General features: G+C 42.7%; 1 protein-coding gene across 1 annotated transcript; it reads right to left on the bottom strand.

Annotated features, from left to right (window-relative positions):
* Window positions 1–33: 33 nt before the first annotated feature.
* vwde (von Willebrand factor D and EGF domains) lies at window positions 34–15,814 on the bottom strand. Its single transcript, XM_028425757.1, has 31 exons — window positions 15,718–15,814; window positions 14,708–14,898; window positions 13,581–13,812; window positions 13,388–13,462; window positions 12,712–12,941; window positions 11,736–11,825; window positions 11,481–11,628; window positions 11,175–11,389; window positions 11,028–11,101; window positions 10,627–10,900; window positions 10,351–10,547; window positions 9,311–10,179; window positions 8,753–8,889; window positions 8,127–8,291; window positions 7,587–7,691; window positions 6,903–7,017; window positions 6,162–6,418; window positions 5,274–5,490; window positions 4,781–4,918; window positions 4,420–4,632; window positions 3,895–4,320; window positions 3,490–3,585; window positions 3,282–3,377; window positions 3,077–3,172; window positions 2,140–2,235; window positions 1,905–2,000; window positions 1,700–1,795; window positions 1,516–1,611; window positions 731–826; window positions 557–654; window positions 34–253 (listed from the first exon to the last, which is right to left on the bottom strand). The coding sequence occupies exons 1-31, from the start codon at window positions 15,791–15,793 to the stop codon at window positions 239–241; spliced, it is 5,325 nt and encodes a 1,774-aa protein (XP_028281558.1). The 5' UTR covers window positions 15,794–15,814; the 3' UTR covers window positions 34–238.
* Window positions 15,815–16,105: the final 291 nt, after the last annotated feature.

The following is a 16,105-nucleotide window of genomic DNA, read 5'->3' as shown; positions in this document are numbered from 1 at the left end:
TTTTACAAAATACTTTGCAGCAACGCACACACACACACACACCTGTATAAAGCACACAGAGCCTTTGGGCCTTGAGGTAGTGATATACAGGGACGAACAGACAAGTGCAATACACCAAATCCCACTCCAAGCTACACAGTCGTACACGCTCACACTCAGTCATGACCATTTTTGTTGCTCTGGGTTTCGTTGTGCATTTTTATGGCATCTTTCATCCCATTTCTTGTCGTCTTTCCCGTCATGCCTGTGATCCCTGTAAAGTACAGATTCAACATGAGTGAAATCAGACTTCACATAGTTTAACTTTAAAGACCGGATGCCTTTTGATCTTTTCTTGTTTTGTCACATTCTGTCTGTCATTACCAATCATCAGGTAAAAATACTCAACACGTAAAACTGTCCTGCGGATATTAGGAAAAAAGGTAAATCTTATGAGGCTTGTATCCAATAAATAAATATCAATAAAATCAATCCTAGGAGGAAATACATCCTGGCAGAGCTGTGTGGAACCTTTCCCTCTGAGGCATGCTCTGTACAGCTTGATTCCACTTCTCACCTTTATTGCACAGGTGAGGCCCTTGTAGCCTTTCCGACAATGGCAGTAGTCTGGCAGCACACACCTCCCTCCATTCAGACACCGCTGTTTGCATACCGCTGAAGAAAACATCAGTAAAGTTTCTGTCAGCAAGTTAAACTGGAGGATTCTGTTAAATGTGACTAACTCACTCACGTGTTTGACACTGAAGGCCTTCCCAGCCGATGGGACAGTTGCAGGTGTTGGGTCCAACACACTCGCCGCCATTTTTACACTTCTGCAGGCAGACAGCTGCAATGATGAGAGTTATGGAGGCATGAATGCAGCCCACAGCAGCAAGGCCGCAGTTTGGTTTGTCCACCAACGTTTTAGCTTCAGCATGTCATTACTGCTATCATCACAATTTGTCATTAATTACAGCCAATTTAGGATTGTTTGTTAGCTTTGCCTGTCAGTCAATCAATCAAATTAATCAAAAAAGACCTAAAGATAAAACTATTATGAAAATAAAAATCAGTTGTTTTCTATATCTTGTTAGAGAAGCAACTGTTGCAGCACATCAATCTGGAAAGACTTCTGAAACCATTTCAAACTGTTTGGAGTTCAACGTTCTACAGTGAGAAAGATTATTCAAGAGGAAAACATTCCAGACAGCTGTCAATCTTCACAGGACTGGACATCCCAGAACATTCACCCCAAGATCAGAGAGATACAAAAACCCAAGAGCTACATGTCAGAGCCTGCAGACCTCACTGAGCATGCTCGGTGTAAATGTGACAGCACAATTAGAAGAAGACTGAACAAACTTATAGCACAGTACATGCGTAAAACCCTAAAAACCCTAATGCCGACTTGACAGAGGTGTTATGAATGTTTTTTAACCTGACTTACCTAATGTAAACCTCACCCTAAGAAGGAGAAAAATCTGATTTTTGTTACCCCCTGTATGTTTGTGTGTTCATAGAGCAGGCATCACTCACGTATGTTACACCTTTTCCCCCTCCATCCTGATGCACACGAGCATGAGTTGGGTCCCACACACTTTCCTTTGTTCATGCACATCGGCTCACACACACCTGGAACAAATTTGTTTGCACATAATTGCAATAGTAAAAAATGCCTCTTTTTAAATAGTATAAAAACACAGGCTGTGACTGGACTCACTTTTTTGACACCTTTTTCCTGTGTAGCCTTCAGGGCAGGAGCAAATGTTGTTTCTCATACACTGACCTCCATTCTTACACGGAGGACTGCAAACAGCTGACACATAGACAACAATACCAGACTGTGAGGATATCAGGATATACTGTCGACCTTTACAACATACAAGCAATGTTGTGGGATAGAAACACATCACTGTGATATTTACCAATTTGACACTGTGAGCCATAGAAGCCGCTGGGACAAGCACAGATGCCAGGCTTAATACACGATCCTCCATTCAGACACACTGGATTACAGAGTGCTGCACAAGAACAACGTTCAGCCAACATGGTGCACATTTAGTCTGGCCTTTTGAATTGTCTTACATATAGTATACAAAACAGTTGCAAGAGTGGCCTACAGCTGCAGTGTAAATGCACTGTTCAAGTGTCATTGTGTACCTGAGTTACATGTTGGTCCGTACCAGCCAGATTTACATTTGCAGACATCAGGAGAAACACATTCACCTCCGTTTTCACAGTGCCTGTTACACACCACTACAGGAGACAGACATCAGAAAGTTAAGCTTAATAGAAAGCGTATTTTTTGCGCACCACTGCATAACTTAATAATTTAGAGAACGGAATTTATATATTGTTAATTTAGTTTTTGTGTCTAAACCTACTTTTACTGTCTGATTTTTTCTTGTACTTTTTGTAATGTTATTCATGCAAAAGCCTAAACACATTCCCTGAAAGTGTAGGCTCCGTGTGTTATTAGTTCATTTGATATTCAATTAGGAAATCCAAAATTTGAAAGAATAAAAAACATGCTATTTTATTGTCTATTTATTAATGTCATATAAATATTAACGCTTTGTTTTTCAGTTCACTTAAAAAATAGAACACTTTATGAACAGTCCATGGTTGTAATTTGATTTTGACTTATTTTTCTAACTTCTGACACTTCTTTGTGTGTTGATTTTAGAGATATCCACCAAACTGCAGCAGACTAGTGTCCAGCAATGCTTAAAGAAACCTATTGGACCTTGGAGATGCTTGTGATCGATATATGTACACCCTCTTAATTCACCATGCCGTAACACTTAAAGCATGTCATTGTTTTCTCATCATCATCATCATTGCTTGCTTTCCAGTACTATCATTATTTTAAACATTTTAAACGTTTTTTGTATGACATCAATAAACAACATCGAATAAAAAGTTATTCTTGATTTGATTTAAATAGCAAATAAACAAATGGTATACAGAGTGTGCAACAATGAGTCTAATTCTAATTCAGGCGCAGTGCTGTTCTACTATTCATAGGCTGCACTTTCAGTCTCGAACTACCACAAATCGCAAAAGGTTTCACCAAACTACTTAAGTGACATCTCACTGATTTCACATCTGGGTCCAACGTAGCCGTACGGGCAGGTGCACAGGTTTCTGGCAAGACAGGTGCCTCCGTGCTGACAAGGCGGCTCACAGCTCGCTGCACACACCGACGCAGAGTTGTAAACAACACAGAGACACTCGTCAATACACTGGAAGCAGCATGCTTGTCAGCAGGCTTGACGGGTGTGAACATAAGCTCAGCTTACCTTCTTCACAGGTAGGCCCGCTGTAGCCTGCAGGACATTCACACACGTTAGGCTTCACACACTTCCCCTGGTTTTTACAGTCAGGGCGACACACAGCTGAGAGGGAAGAGAAGACGCTAAGAAACATGAGCCAAATCCTGAGAGGTGATGATGATTTAATGAGCAAAAATAAACTAATCACACATCGTCAAATCTCTCTGGCTCTCACCTATGTGGCAGCTGTATCCGATGTAACCTTCCTTGCAGGTGCAGGTGTTGGGCAGAGTGCACTCCATGTTCCCTGCACACTGATACCTGCAGACAGCTGCAATCAAAACACATTTATATTTATAACCGTTGGCCAAACAAAAGTAAGTGAGGAAGATGGATCTGAACTCGGAAAAACAAGGAAGCAAAGATACCTTAAGTCAGTGTAACAACTCCGTGATCTAATCATCTCTTATACACTGTTTTTCTCAGCATTACTACTAGTGTGTGTCTTCAAGGCAAGGCAAGGTTTATTTATATAGCACCAATTCAGAGTGCTTTACATAGGACGAAATCACAGAATAAAAACATTTTAAAACATTAAATTAAGAAGAAATGTAAGGTTCATGTAAGATTCATTCACTACCTTTACATGTGATTCCATCTCCGGTGTACCCGTATGGGCAGCGGCCACACCTGAAGGACCCGGAGGCTGTGGGCTCACAGCGAACACCAGGGTAGCAGGGTGAGTCAGCACAGGTGACAGGGTGGGCTGACGACCCCCACCTGACCCCTGTGGAGAGGTCAGGGGTCAGCTCCACCTCTCTGTGGACAGAGGAAGCAAACACTCTGCTGGCTAGAGTTTGATTGTGTGGGGCTGCTGTGGCTTTACTGTCAGAGGCAGAAACTCTCCTGTTACTGGAGACAGGTGTTTCTGGCCTCATCTTCCTGTCAGGGGGTCGCCGGGGTGAGGTGGGGGATGATGAAGAAGAGGAAGAGGTCACTTCCTTACTGGAATTTGAGTTGGTGGTGTGGAAATGACCATCTGCTCTTCTGGTGACCGTTCCCAGACCTGTAAGACACTGAAAGTTAGAGCATATGACTTAAAAAGTAACACAAATACAGCCTTGATTGTCTTGCCTTGAAGTCTAAAAAACATTTGTCCTCTGACCTCTTGCTTTGCACGTTTGTCCGTTTCCATGGAGACCCGGAGGACAGGGTCCACAAACAAAGCCTGCTGAAACATGGATGCTCTCAAAACACTGAACGCCTGGGTAACACGGGCCTCTGGAGCACGGCGATGGGCCCGGTGGTTTGGGCCTCAGTAGAACTTGCGGTACTCTTGCTGGTGTTGTCACCGCATGGCCCTCAGAATCTGTGATACCTTAGAAAGAGGACGAGACACTGAGGATGTACTGGTTGCTTATGAGCTGAAACACCATGAAATCTGTATTATTCCACAAAGTCATGATGGTAATAGTTACATACTTTTATATATCAATATATATATAATGTGGACATAGTGGACATACGTTTGCAGTTTTGACCATCACCACTGTATCCTTGTGGACACAGCCCACACACAAAGGAGCCCAGCGTGTTGTTACAGCCCACTCCAGGGAAGCAAGGCTGAGAGATGCACTCATCTATATCTTCTCTGCATGTACGCCCTGTCAACACAACAGTCAACACACTATATATATATATATATAATACATATATAATAATAACGTATAACTAATTTATCCACAAGTCAAAAACAGCCACGAGATCATTAATGAACATGTTTTTACCTTTATGTTTGTTACACCGTGGTTTATATCATGGTGCATTAAAATGCTGGAAGCATGCTAAGAAACAACCAATCTAAGCATTAACCAGTACTAGTGCCTAACTTCACAAGGACCCTGTGAGTTGTTGTGCTCTGCTAATACGTAAGTGTCAAGAGGGTTTCTACTTATATCAAAGCATACAGCGCCTTGCTCTGTGTACTCCTGTAGTTTAAAGGATATCATTGACCCTTACCTGTCATCCCAGGTGGGCAGATACAGGAGAAGGAGTTTGGTCCATCAATACAGCGGCCCAGTCTGCAGGGGTTGGGTTTACAGTCATCGACGTCCACCTCACACCTCTCCCCTCTAAATCCATCACGACATACACACACATGCTCTCCGCTGCCAGCTGGGATGACTTTACTGGCACACGAAGCTCCATTCAGGCAATCACAAGGCAGCACAGACACCTGCGAAAAACCGAAAGTGTGCTTCATCATGTTGTAGAGTAAACAGGTCTGTAACTTTAGACTTTTAATGTCTGGCATTTGTTATATTTTATGTGGCTTTCAAACAAGACATACTGCACATTACAAAGGAAAATGGACAATTGCACTACGATTAACAAAAGGCAATGAGTGGCTATTTAGAAGAAATATTTAGTTAAATATTCTAGTGAAAGTCATATAACTTTGTGCTTGGAAAATATCCAGACTGAGGAAAAAGTCTCTACTGAAGATGGACTCAAACAGCAGTTCCTATGTGCATTGCCAGTTTCACCACAGATAAATATGTAGACTAGAACGGGAGCTGATGTCAGTATTAAACTGCATTATCTCCCTCTGGTGGCAGAATGCAGTAAAGACATCTCAACAGATGAGGCCTAGTTGATAGGCTTCTTAATAACAATTTAGAATCCTCAGATTATTTTAAAACCCACACTGCTGCAGAGGAGCTGCTGGTTGATTAGATTTGTACCAAATTAACTACCTGGTCTACTGACCACTCCAGAATTATAAAACTATTTCTACAGTACATTTTGGATCAAACAATGCATCAAGCATTGCTTACGCATATTAAAAAACGCTTTTTTCTTACTTACCATCTGATTTACACCTCAAACAGTAGGGTCCAGCCTTACCTCTATAGATGCTGTTGTTTCAGCACTGCAGACGTCTGTCGCTGTAAACTGGAACACATGAGTGTTGGTGAGTTCAGCAGTGGCCTTCCACATCAGCAGGCCAGCTGGAGACAGAGATGCCCCTTCAGGACCTGATACCAGGGAGAGGAGAACCTTCGAGCCCTCGGGGTCCTGAGCATGTAGCTGGTAGATGAAATTTTCCCCATGGAAGGAGCGGAGATGCAATGGGAGTGACAGGAACAGTGGAGGCTGATTCTCTGAAGAACAATACAACAGGGAGCACCTTAGAGAATTAATGAAGCTGGATGGATGAATCCAGTCTTTGTTTCTTCTTCTTTTTCTTACTCACATATAACAAATAAATGATGAATCATATTTATGAATCTATGTAATCAAGCCTAGCCTTATTTTTATTCTCCAACTCCTGTCTGGTTACTGTTGTCTGATGTGAACGGGTTGACCTACTTCAGGAAGTAAAGTTGGTCAGAAAGTGTAACAATGAGGTAAGCTGTGCTCATATCATCGCCGTGGGCAGAGAAGCAACTTCAATAGCTTCAATCTGTGCAGAGCTGCTGACAAATTTTCCAAACCGCCCCGAGTTACTCACAGCAAATAACAAAACACAGTGATGGGTGTCCAACCTGAGCTCTGCAGGGGAAGTGACACATTTAAAAACTGCCTTACATTGTGTGCATATCAGGATTGGCTGTTTATGAAGATGTAAATGAACTGATGACATACTGTCCACAGTGGACCACGTGTGTTTGGATGAGTCTGGCTGGCATGTGAGGCAGGGGCTGCTGGGATGGAACTCCCCCTCACTGTAGCATAGGCCATCAATGTTGCAGGTTTTCTCCTGAGAAGACAATAAATCACAAAAAAAGAATGAACAAATTGCCGTTAATAACATGCTGTTCAGTGGCCCCTTTACCAACAATTACAACTGATATTTATTTCAGGGTTATATAAAGCATGTCACCAAGAGGACGCATTTAATATTAAAAAGGCAACAGAATAGCTGACAAAACTGACACATTGAACAATATTTTACTATTTATATTTACTAAATTAAAATTTAAATAAATTACTAAATGTTATAAACATCTACCGTAAGTTTCCTTGAAACAGTTTCTAGTGTTAGTTTTGTCAGATCGGATTTCAACTATCAACATTTTAGGCACTGATCCCACACTAAATAATAATAACTTTACCAAAATACAAAACAATGAAAACCATTCATGGTGTTTTTTAGGGTCTGTTACTGCTGTAAGAATGATGTGGAGATCACACAGTCTGGTGTCATCCGGTTTCATCAGCATAGGTCAGGATGGAGGAAAGCAGGCTGAGAGGAAAACCTATTGTTTAACACTGTAAATTTGTTTATCAATGTGTAAAATAAAAATCCCTTTACAGACAATGTCTTACCCTCAGGGTACAAACGTCTTCATTGCTGAGGCTGCAGATCTGGCAGGCTCCATCATACACAGTCAATATCTTGGCGTTACTGTAGCTGTAGCCATCATTGGAAACCTGCCATACACAAGCTCTATTGAACAAATACTCATTTATTACAATCATTTACGATGTAGAGTGAGAAGGATCTCACTCACAGGAGTGGGATGGATCTGAGGTACTCTGATAGTGAGGCACTCCTCAGACATTTCTTCTCTGTTTCTCTCTTTACTACATCTAACTACTGTGAATTCATGTTCCCAGGCCTTTTGTGTTTCATATACTTGACAGTCAGGTAATTCAATTTAATCTATTTTACTCCACTGGGCCTCTAGCTACATGTCCAGACAACTGTACCCAACAAGTACTAGCAAACTTTCACACCTGTCTGCTTCTAGTTACACAGTGCAGATCTACAGCATTCTTGGATTATAATGTATTTGTATTGAAAAGATTGGATTACATAAAACCAATGGGAGAAGAAAGAGCAGTAAGTCTAGAGACGTGACTAACTTTAATCTGCCAGCGTGCCAGTGGTCTGCTTGCTGCTGTTTCCAGTTCCTTGCCTGCAGGCGATCTGCTGTCCTCCAGGGGGAGCCGGCATTCCAGAGCTGTCACATCCAGGAAGTTAGCCAGGACGAACTGAGGCTCATCCAGAACCCAGTCCCCATCCACAAACTTGATCAAAGATACAGGTGGGAAGAAAGAGAGAAAGACTCTTTTTAGTGTTTGGCTTTTGTTTGTACTAGTTTTTATTGCTATTTTGAATGTTTGCTGATTTTGAATCAGTGAAAAATGTTGTATAAAACACTTTTACTTTAAATGAAGGCAAAAGATGGAGAGACAATATGATACAGTGAATCTACATCAGAATGTCTGAACAACCAAAGAATCAAGGTTTTGGACTGGCCTCTATTAGGTCCAGATCTCAACCCAATTGAAATGCTGTGGTGAGGAGTGTGCAGAAGTGAATGCCCAAAGTTGATGATTATTATTACACAAACAGAATTAAAAGAGGGGGTACCAACATGACTGTATAAATCACATGAGGCCACTCGTGTGATTTATACAGTAATAATTAAAAACTGTATGTTGCATGTTAAAGATTAAAGATCAATATTTTAGGTAAACAAAAGTACCTTTTCTTTAACAAACTCACACTTGAGCTCGTAGGAGTCCTTGAAGCCTTGACCATAGATCTGGATGGTGGAGCAGTCTCTCTGACGGACATCACACAGGCCCTCCTTCTCTAACTCTGTGATCTCTGGGATCTGGTCTTCGCAACAGCAACAAAAAAAGCAGACGGGCAAGGTGGACCAGCAGATTCAGGCTAACTCACAAACCATCTGTCTCACTATCATAAGTCTAGGATAGGGGGTCAGAGGTCCAGAGGAAGACCACAACCGCTTATTACATTACAGCAAAGCTATAAACATACCTTATAAAATTTTTAATTGTGGGTGAAAGTCAGTATAATACTATACTGTCTGTTAAATAAACCAAAAGCAACAGCTGGATTTGCTTTTCTATTTAGCTGTTTATTAGCCAGAATGCACTGATGTGGACATAATAGACATGTAAATAACATAAAATACTGTTAGTAACATCTGTATTTCAGCTCAAATTTTAATGTACCCTCAATAACTTTAAAATGTGTGATGAATCAGAATAATAAAGATGTGTGTTTACGGTGTTACCTGACAGTGCACTGCAGTCATATGACCCAAATCCTGGGAAGCAGACACAGCCCCACTCTGAGCACTGGCCATTGCCGTTACACAGATTTGGACACTTGAGTGTGGCCAGAACATCCTGGTGCTCCTTTTCTCTCCTCCCCTCCTCCACTAGCCTCCTTTCACATTCGTTCTCCAGCAGCGGCAAGGTTGCGTTTAGCCATGACAGCTCATCCTTCAGCTGTAGGTCGGTAACACACATGGCCACTGCTAGGTTAACTGTAGACTCCTCTATCAGGTGCTTGCATCCTATAGCTATGTGTGAGTTTGCCACGGTCTCCTGGCACTGAGCCTGGGCCTGGTGTTTGGTTATCCCTGAAGGTGTTGGCCATGTTAGGGTAGACTCTGGCTGAACTGCTGGTTCATGGTCTTCTGGAAAAAAGTAGGTAAATCCCTCCAGATCAGCTTGGCTGAGACTTTGGTGAGGAGTGTTAGAGATGAAACGCTGAGTCTGCCGCCTGCCCCTGTGCTGCTGGTGATGAGCCGAGGTGGAAGCATTCCCCCTTGAGGCTCTCAGAGGAAAACGCAGTTCATGTGACTGTAAGTGGCTACCTTGATCCTGACTGTCCTGGTTGGAGTGAGGCTGTCTGGCACTATCTCTGAATAGCTCCACTGAGCTGATGTACTCAGCTGTGATGTCCAGAGTGGGAATGACACTGAGGTACTGCATATTTCTTTGATGAGAGCAAGTGGAGTCAGATGAAGCAGCTTGTTGAAATCTGGCTCTGGGAGAAGTGTTGGGGGGCTCTGCCTGACAGGTGCAGTACTTTCTGGGGTTTACTGTATTCAGATGGGTGGGCACAGTGTCAAACAGGCTGCTTCCTGGAGGGAGTCTGAGTGGGGGAAGGAAAAGTTACAGAAAGAGCTTTACATAAAATGAATCTAAATAGGCCCCTAGAAAAATGGCTGGGCCCATTTCAACACTTAAGGAATGACTAATGCCAAAAAATCCATTTTACCAGTCCTTAATGAACATCAGTCCATGAGATCTAAAAAACACTAACCTCCATTCAGAGATAAACGCCTGCAGGTCCTCTACTTTGGCGCCCCCTGCTGAGTGGAAGTCATTGTCTGGCTGTCCGTCAAAGGTCCCACATAAACCCTCAGTCTGCCTCCAGTCTGTACTGGGAGCCCTCAGCGTTAGACTCATTCCCCAGTCCGCTACGTCTGCACGAACAAATGCTCCAGACGAGAAGCTGATCTGCAAAGATCAAAGCTTCAGACTTAATTCATAAAACATGGACACATTTTATTTTTTACATTGACTGGTCCTCACTCACAGTGACTTTCCTCCCTTGGTAGGACTTAGTGATCCGAATGCCGCTCTTGGCCAGGTCTCTGTTCTTCACAGACAGATGAGGCTCGGTTTCACCCATTTCTCCATTGCACATGTCAAACGCAATAATATCAGCACCGTCCCTCGCAACAAATCCACACACACACGATGCAGCATGCACCAGGCTGCCACACTCCCAATGACGGACATGGACCTCAAATGGCAGGAAAGTGCTCTTATAGAGAACAAAGGTGCCTATTTGATAGTTGTCATAGTACCTGTAAACATACGCAGTCAGTTACAGTCCATTAAATATTTTTATTACACATCAAGGACAGACCAAATAACCAGAATTTACTATAGACTTTGAATGTCTGCCATTTGCTAAACATGTGACTGGTGTACCTGCCATCAAATGTGATGATGTGAGGATCAGTGAAGGAGTAACAGTAGGCTGAGGGAACATCCTTAACCATTATCTGGAATGACAGATCAATTTTGTTATGATTAGTACTAGAACATACGTAGGGCTGGTTATCAGCGTCAGTTTACCTGGATGGCTTCTGGCGAGTATCCGTTCCAGAGAAAGTTGTGTGTGACGATGGGTTTAACAGAGATCTGACTTGTCCTGTTATCATCTTTGACAAAGTCAATAACGGTGCTAAAGTAGATCAGGGCTCGGCTACAAACCCCATATCTACAGGGACCCAGGGACAGATCCAGCGCACAGGAGGACAGAGACAGATCTGGACCCAACAAATCCTCGTCTGCAACATAAGGGTTTAGGGTCATTCTATTAGATTAGCCTAAACGATAAAAAAGAGAAGGTGGAAACATAATGCTTCTTTGTGTCCTCACTTTGACTGCTTGTACTTAGAGAAAGGGGCAGAGTGCACTGTACTGTAGATGAGAAAGACCCATCAGGGCATGGGACAGGAACTGTGCTCTCAACCACCAACTCATACAGCCTCCCATCCTCCGATACACTGCTCACCTCTGGACTTAACTGCACAAGATTTTTACAAAGAAAAAAGTCATCCTTCTTCTGTTTACAAGCTTCAAAGCATGACATTTGTCTATGACAATAGAAAATGTCAGCTAATTTTTGCATACCTTTATACCAGCAAAGAACTCCTGACTTTCCACTGAGGAGCCCCGGACGCCGGGTGAGTCCAGAAAGAAACTGGAGCTTGAACAGTATATCTGAGAGGCAAAAAAGCACAATATTGTTATTAAACTGTGCTATAATTAGCACACTATTTGCTATCTTTTCATCAAAACTAATATATATATATATATATATATATATATATATATATATATATATATATATATATATATATATATATATATATATATATATATATATACTGTATATATATATAAAATTTACCCTGTTTACATAACCTTTACCATATAACTTCTTCAGTAGTACAGTACAGTAACAACTAAAAAGGTCACATAAAGCCAAATGACATGTTAATGACAGATTGACAAGTTTAAATAATACCTTTGAACACAGTTGTCCAAAAGAATTCAGCATTGCACCCATGTTTCTTCACATACACCCATTAAACACTGCTGCATTCATACTTGTTAGTCTTGGCCCTGCTTATACAAATACAACTGCAAGTGTCACAGCAGGTGAGAGGTAGTTGGTGCTTGGGTGGGTTTAGCTGAGGGTAATAAGCTGAGTCCAAATATAGCCACAGCTGGGGCATAAAATAAGGTTAGGTTAGATTACTTTGATAAGCCTTTGGTTTGTCTTAGCAAGCCATTTATTTTGACATAAACTGCTTAAACTAGTGCTATTAACCTGTGCTTAAAAAAAAAGGTAAGAGCTACCATGGACTAATCTTAGTCTGTCTAAAGTGAGGTATGCTATAACTATTCAGAAGTTGCCAGGACTGACCTAAATTTATATTAATAATATGTGGATGGCAAAAACTGTTCTTATTCTGTTTGATTTTTTGATAAGATAGCCTATAGTTTATAGCTTAAAAAACCTTATGATTGTTGCTTTAAAACATATTTTGACTGCAAAAAATATAACCTGTTTTATGCAAAGCAAAGAAGCTTGGAAACACACCTTGTCCCCCAGCCGGAGGTTGATGCCATCTAGCTCGATGAAAGCGGAGGTCTGGATGGTGGTCTCCTGTTTGAGCTCTTCTTTCTGGCCTTCAGGTGAGAGGCGAGACCAAGCCACCACAAAGCCCACAGAGCTGTTGGAGCTGCTTTCAAAGCTGCACTTCAGGAAGACGGTGTTACCCATAACCTCTGAGACAATCACTGGTACAGACGGAGTGGGGGGCTGTGTAGCTGGCAGGGGGAGAAGCAGAAACAGTAGATTATTTATTTACTCAAAGAGCTACAAACAAAGGCAATTGAACTTGTTAGAGTTCCTTGAGCTGTGCAACATAAATTCATGTTACCACAAAATATTCAGAAAGGCCTATTGTCTGAATTATAATAAGAAAAATTGTTAAAGACAAATTACTAAATACATTAATACATCTTTTGCATATTTTTAATGTTGGATTCCTAAAACCTGCCTTGGTATAATTCACAGCCAGGCTGAGGCCTGTGACCATGGAGATGAGGCCCAGTGGACGCCGAGACACATGCTCAGCTCATTAAGAGGTAGGTGAGGGGGCCAGCATTGCATTCCTGACAACATGGCAACTCCCGGACCTCCTGATTGTTTGGTGTTTGACTGAATATGAGGAGACTGGTGCTGGCTATAAACACAGCGGCAGGGTCCTTACATTTACATGTTCCACCGTCGTTCACCTCATCGGGGCCGCAGTTTAGCAACGTTGTAGGTAAAGAGTCCGACATCTCTGTTAGATAGATGAAAGATTCTTAACAAGCAATAACTCTTGTTATAATCATCATGAAGAAAATCAGGAATGTCCACTAAGAATTTATCTGGGGAGCGGTCTAGATCATGCATGTCACCTTGTGCACAGTATCCCATGCATCCTTGTGTGGGTTGGAGCAGATAAACATAGAAATCTCCACAGTTCCGTACGGTGACCGGGATGCGGAACATGCAGCAGTCTTTGCTGCTGCTCGGGAAGAACTGCCAGGCAGCACAGGCAGTCAATTGTCTGACCTCCAGTGGTCCCGGCAGTGATTCACCTTCACCCAGAGACAGCCACACTGGAGCCTGAGTCCCACAGTGGTTCACCTGGACAGGTAGAAGCAGACAGAGGAGAAAACCATAATGTGAGACAGAGACAGGAAACACAATAGCAGGACTAGAAAGTAAGAGCTTGTAGAAATATTGGCCTGACAAATCCAACTATCAAGCTGCCATCATCATAAAAACACTCTTATATTATGTAACACATGTTCACAGCGATCCTGTCTTCCTTCCTCCGCCCACTCTGCTGGGCATCCATCACCCAAGGAGAGCAACGATGCCCTGGGAACACAGAAGGAGGCTCTGACACTTCAGATGGATCCTGCAGGCTCCCAGCAGGGTGCCCGCAGGAAATGAGACACATTCCAGCTCTCCTTGCACTCTCCTTCATAAATATGTACACAGACGTGACAAGAGTGTGTATTCAGTCAAATGTATTGATGCTTGAACGTAGACTTTGTTTTTTTTTTTTTTTTTACCATACAGGCCATATTAGAGTTTCTACACATGTAGTAACAGAAGGGGCCTGGAGAGGTTTCAGACTTTTTATATTTAAATAATTATAAATATGTTTATAGGGAATTTTATATAAAATAATTTATATAACCACAGGTTTTTACAACATGCCTCTTTAGTGAAAATGCAAAAGTGGAGTGTGAAGGATTTGTTAGAAAACTACATCTAAGTTATTATGCTTAATAATGCCTGAAACAAACTTATGATATATTTACCTCATCATCTGCTGTGTTAAGCAATTATGTATTCATCTTAATAATTGCAACAATGCAACACATTTGTAAATGCAGATTTTTGGTGACTATGTGTCACTACGTGTTTGAATTGAGTCAGTTTATCTATTTACATTGGAATTGGAATCAAAGGGGAAAATGATGGAAAACAGACCTGACATCATAAAAAAACAGTATTATCGATCATTTACCTCCACGCACTGGGTGGGCATTCTGGCCGGCTTGTCAAAAATCTGAAACTGGTACCAGCCCGGAGTGAGGGAGTGGTCACAGATGTAGTCCTGCAGGGCGGACTGCTGCAGCCAGCTGGAGCTGAAGGTGGTGCTGCGGTAGGGGTTCTGGAGGACCGAGTGGCCGCCCGGTGCACACTCTGGAGGGAGCACTGCATATACAGCCAGAGACAACATAAGTACTGGATGCTCACAACAGGCTGTCTATGGGAATGATCAAATACTGTATGCGGAATGATTTCTGTAGTATATTCACACTTCAACTGATCAACAGCAGCAGCATTTCATAAATAGGTTTTATAGTACTAGACTGAAATACATGAGAGAAAACATGATGTCATCATTTACTGACTATACTTCAGTAGTCCATAATGCCCCTCCTCTTACTTCATTTGAACTGAAGATACATACAAGAATAAAAGGTGGTGGTGAGCAAAAATGGAGCTGAAAAACCATAAATACACAGAGCGAATCAGGCGAAATGTGCATGAAGAACCACCCTCTGCTTCTGTGTACTGAAAGTTTGAAACCCTGACCTGTGGGGTCAAGTGAAAGGTGATATCCTGACAGGGTCTGTTGCTGAGGTGACAGGCAGACAAGCCGCTGAAAGAGACGTCAGGAGGTGTCAGAGCTGAGCAGGCAGCTTATAAAACACCTGGTCACTTCAGTCCTCACCACCTAAACAGAAGCTCTGAGGATCCATGTCCTGGCTCTGTCTCAGAGGAGACAGCACATGTCAAGACAGTGAGTGCATCTCAACTATGTGATGCATCACTCTGACCATGAGACATGGAGGCATGCGGCCTTGGATGACTGCTACATGATGAGTGAAAAGGTGTCACCCCTTTTTGCCTCTCTCTTTAATATGCAGTACTGAGAGCTACAGTCTCCGGTCTGGATCGTGTGTAACAGACACCAGAGAACACTAACATTACATTTGTACATGCAGACTTCTGTAGGAGTGAGCTTACCCGTCTGAGCGTGCATGTGGTTTGTTAGTAGAAACACAACGCAGAGAAGAAGTTTGACAAGAACTTGTTGTCTCATCGTCCTGCACGCAGCTCCACCAGCAAACAGCGCAGGCGGACGTGCTCTCATTGCCGGGAGCCGCGGGTTCCGAACCAAACACAAGCGAAGCAGGAGGAAATCCGGAACTTCTTCAGGCAGTGAAGACGCGGCTCGTCGGAGGACTGAAGAAGCGGAGGCTGAGGGCTGAGGGCTGATCCGAGACGCCGAGCTGCCGCGGCTGACCTCAGACTGCAGCAGGCTGCAGCATCACAGAGGAGGGGCATCAGCGGTACACCTTCCAGTGACCCAGACCACCAGACCACCAGACCTCTGGGCTTATCTGCGCCGAGC

Source organism: Parambassis ranga, chromosome 16 (assembly GCF_900634625.1).
Source record: "Parambassis ranga chromosome 16, fParRan2.1, whole genome shotgun sequence".
NCBI lineage: Eukaryota > Metazoa > Chordata > Actinopteri > Ambassidae > Parambassis > Parambassis ranga.
Note: the sequence above shows the minus strand (reverse complement) of the source record. Positions and strands in the feature narration are given on the sequence as shown.

Excerpts from the sequence above, each read along its gene's own strand:
- vwde (XM_028425757.1), bottom strand. The coding sequence starts at position 15,793 with ATGAGACAACAAGTTCTTGTCAAACTTCTTCTCTGCGTTGTGTTTCTA. Across the intron at positions 3,586-3,894 it reads AGATGGAATCACATGTAAAG|CTGTCTGCAGGTATCAGTGT; the intron begins GTAGTGAATGAA and ends TTTTGATTGCAG. Across the intron at positions 1,612-1,699 it reads AGGAAAAAGGTGTCAAAAAA|GTGTGTGTGAGCCGATGTGC; the intron begins GTGAGTCCAGTC and ends AATTTGTTCCAG.